Source organism: the organism of the source record quoted next, unplaced genomic scaffold (assembly GCF_019419815.1).
Source record: "Pyrus x bretschneideri cultivar Hongxiangsu unplaced genomic scaffold, Pyrus_bretschneideri_v1 Contig7, whole genome shotgun sequence".
Lineage (NCBI taxonomy): Eukaryota > Viridiplantae > Streptophyta > Magnoliopsida > Rosales > Rosaceae > Pyrus > Pyrus x bretschneideri.
In genome coordinates this window covers 6,850,294-6,860,968 of record NW_025999809.1, presented here as the reverse complement: position 1 = coordinate 6,860,968, position 10,675 = coordinate 6,850,294, and the positions used below count along the sequence as shown (strand labels likewise).

Genomic DNA, 10,675 nt, shown 5'->3' with positions numbered 1-10,675 from the left:
AGGAATAAAACTAACTAATTAAAGAATAACACAGCGATAATGACAATTAAGAAAAACTATAATCAATTAAGAGAAAGAGATTAGGGGAGAAATTAGAGTGACGGAGAAAGAGGAATTTGGATGTACACACAGATTATATGTGTGCTTATTTAAGTGATTAGTTGTGTAAGAAAGAAGGGGTTAGAGAACTGTGTTAGAGGGGCTTAGGAGATTTTTACTGGATGCAATGGGAGGATAAGGTTGACTTAGATAGCATCACAATCTGTATGTGTATTAGTTAGCAAGAAACTGCAAAATTCGATCGAGTCACCCGTTGATTTCGACCGCTGCATGAAACAAGGGAAGAACCAGCTAGTAACTTTCACAAGTTTAAGTTGAAAGCTGGTGTTTTTTGTACATTTTCAACCATGGTTTGGCTGAAGCAGACAGATGAAACAATTATGCATACGACACAGCTAATGTTCGTTTGATGCGAGGAAACTGAGGCCGCGTTTGGTTAGCGGAGTGTGTTGGATAGTTTCGGATTACCAAAACAATATACCAAAACAATATACCTATAACAAACGAAGACTATGTTGTTCTTGTGTAAAGTCAAAGTCACTTGGCTGCATTGAAATTTCCAGCATTTGTTTGTTATTTTACATGTGAATTGAATTGTATTACATGTTTTGATGCAGCATATCTAAGAAATTCTGGAAAATATATAAGGTGTTGCAAAAGCTGTGAGCAACTTTTGGGTATGTAAACCCCTTTGATAGGTGCAGTTAGCAAACCAGTGAGTGAGTTAAGCAAAAACTTAAGAACAACTGTTAATCCACTGCATCTTTTACATGAAATTTTGCTTTCATCCGGAGTAAAAATACAGTATTGTCCTCAATTTTGAAGGTATATAAAGGATGAGCAAGAAGTGTATCAAGTCAAGTTACATAAGTTGCAAGTGGCATATGTGTCAATGTTCTACATGCTAAAGGAACATAAATACTTAATTCTAAATCAACCCAATGACCATTGGATTTGGATTTCACTTGGATTTATGTTCCAAGATCACTTTTGATGTCATAGAATGTGAAGATTTAGTCCTAATTTGTTAGGTCATCTGATGTTTTACAAATAGGATACATACCACATGAAATATGTCACACCCTTGCACAATGAGCAAAAGTTTTGTGCAACTTCATTTGCGTTCCGATCCACATTTCTATACCCGAATCTAGTCGGATTTCTACGATTCTTGAACCGACGTGTTCCTTAACTACGTTTGTGTTGGGTGAGGTGAAAAAATCCGGATTAAGTTCCGAGCATTCTCCGAAAATCGCTCGAGACGACAATAACATCACTAAAAACCCTAATCTTGACCATTGTGGCTTCAAACTCGAATAAATCCCGAACCCGAACTCAGAAAAAAAGGAAAAAATACTCGTTGGAAAGCTTAGATAATTTCCTACAAGGTGAAAAAAATTTCAATTAAATCCATCAAGTTAATATCAAGATATGATCAAATTAATTGAGCACAAAAGCACACCCAAACCAAGAATGAACACCTCATTTTCCAAACCCAGCCATCTACACCTCTCCCACCCAGAGCATCCACAACCGTCCACAACGGTTCATCCAAAGGCCCACATTCAAATTTCCGAAAGGCAGCGATCCTCGTGCTGGTCCTGTCGACCAATCAGCGCCCAGCTTTCTCAGGCACTTGACTATTTAAAGAGTCCAATTTCCGTCATCTTCTCACACAACGAAATTACCTGTGAATTGACACACACGTACATTGCCGGTCGATCCAGATCTCCCTCCCCTCTTTCAAATTCCAGTCCTCTTCCCTTTCCCCTTTATTTCCAAACCCTAACCCTAAAATTCGAATTGTTCATGGCGACCGAAGAAGCCACCGTGGTCGTCGTGACCGAGACGGTCGAGAATCCTCCTCCCGAGCCGGCCACCACCGAGACGGCGGCCGACAAACCGGCGGCCAAGACCGGCAAGGCCAAGGAGCCCAAGGCGAAGAAGGCGCCCGCTCCGAGGAAGCCCAGAAGCGCTCCAGCTCATCCTCCGTACGAAGAGGTAAACGCATTTTCGCGGATTCGAAAATTCGAATTCTCAATTTCTCGATTCGTGTTCTGCAAGTTTCGAGATTTAGGGTTTCCGATCTTATTTTTCCGGTTCAATTTTGTTGTCTGCAGATGGTTAAGGACGCGATTGTGACGTTGAAGGAGAGGACTGGTTCGAGCCAGTACGCGATCACTAAGTTCATCGAGGATAAGCAAAAGCAGCTGCCGCCCAACTTCAAGAAGCTTCTGCTCTTCCATTTGAAGAAGCTTGTGAGTTCTAATAAGATCGTCAAGGTCAAAAACTCCTTCAAGCTCCCGCCTGTGAGGTCCTCGGCGCCGAAGCCTGCATCTCCGGTGAAGAAGAAGCCGGCGGCCGCCGCTAAGCCCAAGGCAAAAGCTGTTGCTGCCAAGCCTAAGGGAGGGAAAAAGCCAGCTGCCAAAGCTCCGGCAAAGCCAAAGGCTGCTGCCGCCAAGCCTAAGGCGAAACCGAAGGCAAAACCCGCAGCTAAGCCAAAAGCTGCTGCTCCGAAGCCCAAAGCGGCTGCTCCGGCAAAGCCCAAGCCCGCTGCCAAGCCTAAAGCCCCCGCCGCCAAGCCAAAAGCTGCGGCTGCCAAGCCCAAGGCGGCTGCTCCGAAGCCAAAGCCAAAGGAGAAGCCAGCGAAGGCGGCGAGGACACTGACGAGGTCATCTCCCGGAAGGAAAGCTCCGACCGCCCGGCCTGCCCCGAAGAAAGCGGGGACTCCAAAGAAAGCTCCGGCTCGGAGCGTTAAGCCACGAAGCGTGAAGTCGCCGGCGAAGAAAGCTCCAGCTCGCAAAGGAAGAAAGTGAGAGAGTTTAGAGAGGAAGAGAGTCTAGTGGGTCTGTAGGGGTAGTCTTGTAAATCTCTTCGTCGTTGCAGTTTGAAAAGGAAGAATATATAATCCGGATTTTATTTTAATTTTCCTTTTTCGAGTATTTTCTGCCTGAAAATCGATCTTTTCTTTTGTTTTTGGTCTAGGGTTTTGTGGGGGACACAGTTTGGGAATGGATTGTAACAAATTTCAGTACATTTGAGTTGAAATAGAGAAGATGATGAGTTGTCGTGTTCCACCCTGCGCATTTTAGCATTGTTGTGTGTATATTCCAATGGCGTGAGCGATCTGAAAAAAGGAAGCGACGGCGTTTCATTGACGCTAGCCTGCCTGGTAAGCGCCTAACATCTGTTTGCGTAGACTTCAATTCAAACCTCATTCAATAACTGTGGTTGGTTCTCTCTCGGTTGTTTGTTAACTGGATCTCGACTTCTCCAATATCGTTTAAAATTGTTTGCTTTTCGATTCGATATTGAATGCATACTCTTTCAAACAGCACGAATGTAGACATGTGAACCGCCTGATAAGATGGTAGAAACGAATTTGGGCGAGAGAAATCTTTTGATATGTGCCCGAGATTTGGAGATGAATGACGCGAATAAGTAGGGTTGGGAGTCAGTGCCATCTCATAGTCATAGACACAGAAGATGTTTATCATAACATGAGATGGTTGTTGGGATACCAACATCGAATCATCTTTTGAGTAAAATCATACCGTACAATGGAACAACTGAGTTACTGAAACCATACCCGAGTTGTTGAGGCGAAGCACACAATTTAGGCGGTTGGGAGTTGAAGAAACCAGGTGCGACGGAGTTTCAACTCACAAACATCATCTCCTCTAACAAGTCATGTAAAAACGCATCCCCTGCTCTAGTGGCCTCTATTCTAGCGCGACCCCTGTGCAGTTTGCAGCGCCTCCTTATGCCAGGGCTTTATATGAACAAATGAATGCTATTTAAGTCTTTCTTTTCGTAACCTAGTTGAGTAGAATGCTATTGAGGAATAGGTCTAGTTTAGCTAAAACAAGGAGGTGGTTGGGTTTGAGAATGATTCCGATGTGGAATGCTGATATTTCCCATTTATCTCTGTCAGTTCTAGCATCACTCTAATATTGCGTCTGCTTTGGAGTTCATAACTTTTATCTTGCTACACTGGTGTTTTTGAGTAGTGGCAGCGTGACCCTGATATGTTTTGGGCACCTTCCACCTGAAAATGCTCAGTAAGCTAATGTTCAATCTCGTTTCTTGCATTCAGGATAAAGAATTTATGAATATGAGAATAGAAAACCCTCTAATATTTGGAATTCTAGAAAGTAAAACATTTACTTCCAATCACCGCGGTAACTTGAAATGAACAGAAAACAAGGCCTCCTTATCCATGATGATTCTTCATGCCAGAAGAAGTTGCGATGCGCGTACCTTGTTTTATAGACCATGGAGGTGATAAATTCAAGAGATTGAGACCTAGACATGAATCTCCCAGGCAGTTTCCATTTCAGTTACACGTTCTGTTGCTGGTAATTTGTTTCTCTAAACTCCCGTCCAATCTCCATGTTATTCAGAATTTCTTTCCTCATTCTTATGCAGTTGCTTTTTCTGGTTCATGTTTCCATTTTTTGTTATCAATTCCATTTTCAGCATTCTGGTTAGATTGATATACTTGCGATTTTAATGCCATGAAAAACTCTTGATAACAAACTCTTGATAACTAGATTTCAACTACAACAAACTCTTGATAACAAACTCTTCATACATCACACTAGTTTTCAACTACAACAAACTCTTGATAACTAGATCCTGGGTTGTGTAATTTACAAAATTGTTTGGTGGAAGTAAAATTTAGACAACTGGAGAAGAGAGATAACATAGAGGTTTGGCATTCGGTTCTACTATTGTTGGATGAACTCATGGAGAAGTTCTTATGTTGCCTGTTTGGTGGAGGGTTTTGTTCACAAGCTACCCAACAGATGTGTGAACGAATTCATTGGACTTGTGAAACAACAATGCCAACCAAAATAAAAGAGTTATTGCTGATGAGTCGACGACCAAGGAGTAGAGAAACACATGCAGGCATGTCCTTTACCATTGTCTCCATTAAGGTTTAACCATGTTTACTGTTGAAGTTGGCTTGAGAGCGCTCACTCTTTATTTTTATTTTTTTACCTAATGGAGTGCAGGTTTTCAGTCTCAAATGCAGGTTAAACATTGAAAGTAGCTGGCTGATATCAGGCAGGTACTCGTTTCTGTCATCTGTACTGTACGTTAAATTTTCAATTGATGCATCAGATGCATTGTTTTAGCTTCGAAAATCATTGTTCCTATGACTTCTGATAGTAGAAAGAATCACAAAAAGTAGCATTAATTACTGGTTTAGAAGATACGAATGTTTTTGGTCGGATTATTTCTTTCTCCTTACGCTATGGCTATGTAGTTTTGGTTACATTCTAAATTTCTAATGCCCTCCTCAATGCAACTGCCATTTAGGAACGGACAGTGTCTTTTAAGCAACTCTAGGTTACCATCTGGAGTGGAATTATTTGCCAATTAGCTGTGGATCTATAGATTTATTTAAGGCAGGTTTTGATTTCGCAGTTGCGTTGCTATAGATTATATTGGATATAACTGTATGAATGCTCATTTCTCAACTTGTTCTTACCGAAAAAATACAGAACTCAGTTAATTCTTATAGTTTCTTCGCTACCACTCTTCTCTGTTGAATGACAAAAAAATTTCACTACTCAGTACGTCCTGGAATATCTGAATTCAAAGTCATTAATTCATTTTGATTACACTGTATGTTTATGTTATGGGTAAGTTTAGGTTTATCAGAACAGAAAACATAAGGAAAAAGGAAACGTCTTTTCTAAACTGGCCTAATGAAGTTCATACAACAAGGAAATCAGACATTGTCAATCTCATATATATATGCCTATGATCATCTATGAAGATAAATCCGAATTTTGACCTTCAAATCTTCACCTTCTATATATATAAACCTTAGGACTATGCTCCTCATTTTTGATACAAAACAGCCAAGAAAGCTCCTCGTCTTTGCTACAACACTGACAAACACTTGCTGGTTGCAAATATGGAAAACTCCAATCCTTTGCTATGTCTCCTCCCGTCTTCTGAGCTGTGAAGATAAGAAGTTTAAAATGCTACCTGGCTGGGACCGTTGGTTTATTGTTTCAATCTTTCGACTTTCTGAATGGAGTACTTCAGTTCTTTTTGAATGTTTAATCTTGAAGGTGATAAGACAATGTCCTTCCAGACTGACCCGGTTTCATAAGCTGGGTTAGGGCGCTTGTAAAGTTCGTATATGGAATTCGCTGTGTCATTTAGCCTGCCTACCCTTTTTAAGCAATCGATTTCATCTGGATCCACGAGCAATGTTTTGTCTTTGTCTTTCCATCCTATCAACTTCACAAAAATCACTATCTCAGTATCACATATGTGATGTTTAGATTGCTACAAGCGTGCTCTATATCCATCATTGACTAGTATATTCATTCTATACATCTTGAATTCAGATGGATGCCTGGGCTTCATCAGACATGTTTCGGGGTTCAGGGTGCAATGGCTATGATTTCCGAGGCTAGGAGATGTAGAAATCAAGGCCATCAAAGGAAACTGTAAGTTTGTACTATTATGTTATGTATCCGAGCTTTAACCAAGAAAGTCCGTCCTTGTTGAGCTTGCTTATGTGAAAGTCTGCAGGTTTTTCTTATTGGAAAGGAAGATAAACGAAAAGAAGGGTAGCAGGCGTACCTTAGGCGGGCCTTCCAGTACATTCGTGCAATACAGTCTCGCGTTGTCAACCAGTTGGCAATATGTTAGAAATGCATTAGCAAATCTCTTGTGGGATTTCAATTGTGAGTTTACTCGCACCGCTCTTCGAACCATGATAGCTCTCCTGTTGTCATTGAGAATGCCCAATTTCATGCATCAATGTTTTTTCTTGCCACAAATTTGAGAGCGAAAAGAAAAAAGAATTAAGAAAAATAGGATATCTTTGACATAAAATGTTACCTGATGCCTCTTATAACAGCTAGATAAGCATCACACATGACTCCAACGAGCTCTATCCTGTATGGTTTTCTCTTTCTGCCTCCTACTTGTTCTGGTTCTTCATCGTCAAGTCGTTCCCAATAGTTTTCAGTGACAGTTCCATCCTCATTCACCCTGTAACCAGGCCCCATGCGGTAACGACGGCGATGAACATTTCTGGCCATGGTTACCGTCTGCACAACAAATGGTACCCAAGAGAGAGTGCCATCCATGATGACATCCCGCCCTTCATTAAGGGCTGTGACGAGGAGGGATGATGCTGCGTCCGTAGATGATTGGTGTACCTGTTTAACATTATTTTATCAGTTTTTGAGTAAATTCTGTGCATCTAAAGTTCCACTGCAGCATTGTAAGAGAGACAGGAAACAGAGACGCTGAAAGTAGAGAAGATAAGTGGGTAGCGTTCTGGGTTTTGAAGGTAGCTTCATATCGAAAGTTTTAAGGCCTCATATAATCATCTGTCCTAAGGATTCTGGCAATGGCTGGAGATCCTCCTACGTCAGTGTGGTTAAGAGAAGTACTGCCTGTTTAGATTCGTGTCGTGAAGGATCAACTCTTCATCCAGATCAAGGATAGAGATGCACTGTAATCAGATGCCCCTTCAGGTAATATAACTCAGACAATAAAAAAGCTACGTGCAGCGATTACTTCTATACGTCAATTTTATGGGTTATGCTATCTGCGGGGAACTTCCGGGAAAAGTGTGATGATGCTGCTCTTGAAGTTAGAGAGAAAGAGGAGAGAGTTGATATATACCAGTTCAGCGGTTTGAAGCATGTCGTCATGATGGCCTCTGGAGCTGAGAGCTCTGTATATGACATCTGATTCTTTGAAGGCGTCTGCCTCAATCACTACAGCATTCCCCGCTGCTCCGTGCCAGAATGGTCTGTAACGCATTTCATCCAAAAATACTATGTTAGCTTCTCTCCACTTTATTTTTCGTGTTCATTAATTTCGAAATTACTCCTCAGCTGGTAAGAAAATAAAGTTTCGCTTGAAAATTTTAGTAATGACGATGATCCGCATATGGAATAAGCTTAGAAACCCAACAGTTTTCCAAAAGAAGTTGGTTTATATAGATTTTGCATTCAATTATACTTACTCTTTGAGAATGTCCTTTAACACAGTGCTCTTTCCTGCTCCCATTCCACCTCCCATGAGCAGGAGGACCGGACTTCTGTCAGCATGAGCCACCGGAGCCATCACCTCTGTGCACGTTGAGTCATCCGGCTGTGCGAGTCCCATTGCCTTCATCTCCTCCACTAAGTTAGTGAAAACTCTAGCCACCTTCAAATTTTTCGTCACTCTCTCGAATCTCTGTTCTCTGTATCACAAATTGCAGGTAATTAGTATTCCTGTAAACTTCAATATTTGCATATCAATTGCCATGTCTTATTAACACACGCACGCACATACCCTACCAAAAAGAAATAAATTTCCCACCTGGTTGCCGCCATGACAATGTTTTTGAGCTTCTTTTTGGGCTCAGCATCACAGCTCAAGATCTGAAATTTTATAAATTGTTGTTACTTTCAGTTCCACGGAGAAATAAATCACCGGAATTCAACATCGTGTGGTTAATTTATGGAAAAAAAAATGCATCATGAACACTATCACATTATCATCCATATATTTTGTTTTTGATCTTAATCACCTGAGTAATCATCATATCAGCTTGGCTCCAGTGAAATGCAAAATAACTGAGGATGCATCTCTCAAACTCCTCGACGAGCTTCACAAACAGAGAATCCGCATCCGGTTCACTGGAAAAGAAGTTGTAGATATCTTCCTCAAACCCCTCGAACTTTCTGATGTATTCAGTGGCTAGCTTGCAGAGCTGTGGACATTCTCTTCTGTCTTTGAATCCCAGCTGCCTAGCTGCATCCACAACAACACAATGCCAAAAATATTCAATCACAAACACGTTGCAGATCACAAAGGCCACGGAAAATAAGCGGATGATCATGTTATCATTACCTACGTAGTGGGGGAACCTCTCGAGCTTGTGATGAACGCGGTTCGAGTCGGAAACCTTGAGGCGGGGGATGACCTTCTGATCCTTATGCTTTCGGAGGCGGTAATGCAGCGCGGCGGCAATGATGATGCCGATTGAGGAGGCTACAAGGATCTGAGTGAAGGTGTGATCTGAAGAAAATGGAGAGGTGATGAGGAACGAAAAATGAGAGAGGTTTTTGCATGAAGGATGGAAGCAAAGAGCGACGGAAAAGGCCAATATCAAGAGGCTGACTAGCTTTGTTGCATGATAATTCTTACCTTTCTGCATGTCTTACAAATTCCAGGAAAATTGCTCAGATCTGAAGAATGAATGAATATTTTTATTTATTTTTGCTTATATTCTTGTTTTTGTTGATTTGATTGTGAAAAAGATGAAGGAAAATTTGGGATTTGGTTGTGCTTTTGTCGTTGCATGTTAATCGTGATAGTTTGTTGCTATTGAGCGGTGACGCACGTCGATAATATCTTTTGAGAGAACGTTGTTAGTCAATTAATAATAATATTATTAATGGAATAATCAAATATATAACATGGCATAGGCCAACTAATGGCCAACTAATCTTATTTCATCAAACACTTTTATAAACTAAAGTATTTTTTAGCAATTATACATTCCCCACTTTTAAGAATTTCAAACATTCACTTTCTTTATTAGCAAAAAAAAAAAAAAAAACATTCACTTTCTTTGCCTAGGTGAATTACATCAGTTCGAAATTTGTTGCATTTGAGTTCAAATTTTCTGTCATAAGTTAGAAATGATATAGAGTATTCGCCTTGTCAAAAGCCCAAAAAAAAAGAAGCGTACACATTTTTTTTTTTTTCTATAATCGTTAGCTTGTTATCCATTATGTATATTAATGCTTTTCACACAAAAGGTAGGCATGTTAATCTATTTATGCATTTTATGTTAAATTTAACAAATTATTGTTGACAAATAATATCATAATGCATGTCTTAAGAATGCCGATTAAATTTATTTCTTATTTTAAAGTAGCAAAGCATTTATTTCTCATACAATTTGCAAGTAAGAAATTTTTCAATGAGATCGTGACATTATTACAATTCTTATTGATTCAGCTCGTATCAAGAACGGAGGGAGTCAGCTTTGGGCTATGGTGGGCACCAACCCCGCTTCAATGGTATGGTAAAGGTCTTGTATGTGTTCCTAAGAAAAGGAAGTTGTTCATTTTTCGGGGTCTCGAAGGGGCATGGAAACACCTAAGGACTATTGATTCAAGAGAATAATTCGGAGTTCTTGCAGAGTGAAACCATACAGTACCAGACATGAGATAGATCTTCCAAAGAACAATGTTTTTCAAATTTTTTGATGCTATCTTCTAAGTTACAAAATGTGAAGGTGCATTGCTATGGTCTTAAATGGCTGATCGTTATTGTATTCAAAACAAAATCTTCAGTGGTGGGGTGACGGGGGTCTGTACAAGAGGAGATCACATCGATGGAGTAAAGGATTGAAGATGCATTCAACTGCAGTGCGCGTGTGACTCCCCTGAATCAAGGTTGCAAAGAAACAAGACCTAGTGCAGCGTGCTTGTGCATGCATGTCGAAGTTGCATTTTTCTCCTGGTCTCGCAGATTATGACATGGTGTCAAAGAAGAAGAGAAGTTTACCTCTGAAAGGTACTGTTCTATGAACGTCGCTTCAGCGTTAATCTTTCGTCAAAGTATGAGA

At 40.5% G+C, this 10,675-nt stretch overlaps 2 protein-coding genes and 1 long non-coding RNA gene across 5 annotated transcripts; 2 read left to right on the top strand and 1 right to left on the bottom strand.

The window, feature by feature from the left end:
- The first annotated feature begins 1,724 nt into the window (after window positions 1-1,724).
- Window positions 1,725-3,137, top strand: LOC103957308 (histone H1). The gene is made up of 2 exons (XM_009369455.3): window positions 1,725-2,061; window positions 2,181-3,137. The coding sequence occupies exons 1-2, from the start codon at window positions 1,870-1,872 to the stop codon at window positions 2,874-2,876; spliced, it is 888 nt and encodes a 295-aa protein (XP_009367730.2). The 5' UTR covers window positions 1,725-1,869; the 3' UTR covers window positions 2,877-3,137.
- A 1,936-nt stretch (window positions 3,138-5,073) lies between these two features.
- LOC125472368 lies at window positions 5,074-6,753 on the top strand. Its single transcript, XR_007254292.1, has 3 exons — window positions 5,074-5,134; window positions 6,432-6,533; window positions 6,612-6,753. It is a non-coding gene; the product is annotated as an uncharacterized LOC125472368 (long non-coding RNA).
- Window positions 5,389-9,775, bottom strand: LOC103957307 (calmodulin calcium-dependent NAD kinase). 3 transcript variants are annotated; one of them, XM_048573685.1, is made up of 8 exons: window positions 9,244-9,775; window positions 8,624-9,114; window positions 8,413-8,474; window positions 8,072-8,293; window positions 7,726-7,855; window positions 6,931-7,253; window positions 6,670-6,814; window positions 5,389-6,321 (listed from the first exon to the last, which is right to left on the bottom strand). In XM_048573685.1, the coding sequence occupies exons 1-8, from the start codon at window positions 9,251-9,253 to the stop codon at window positions 6,082-6,084; spliced, it is 1,623 nt and encodes a 540-aa protein (XP_048429642.1). In that variant the 5' UTR covers window positions 9,254-9,775; the 3' UTR covers window positions 5,389-6,081. The 3 variants fall into 3 exon arrangements, with proteins under 3 accessions (XP_048429642.1, XP_048429641.1, XP_009367728.2); XM_009369453.3 differs by having other exon boundaries at window positions 5,391-6,321; window positions 8,624-8,847; window positions 8,947-9,775; XM_048573684.1 differs by having other exon boundaries at window positions 5,390-6,321; window positions 8,624-9,775.
- Window positions 9,776-10,675: the final 900 nt, after the last annotated feature.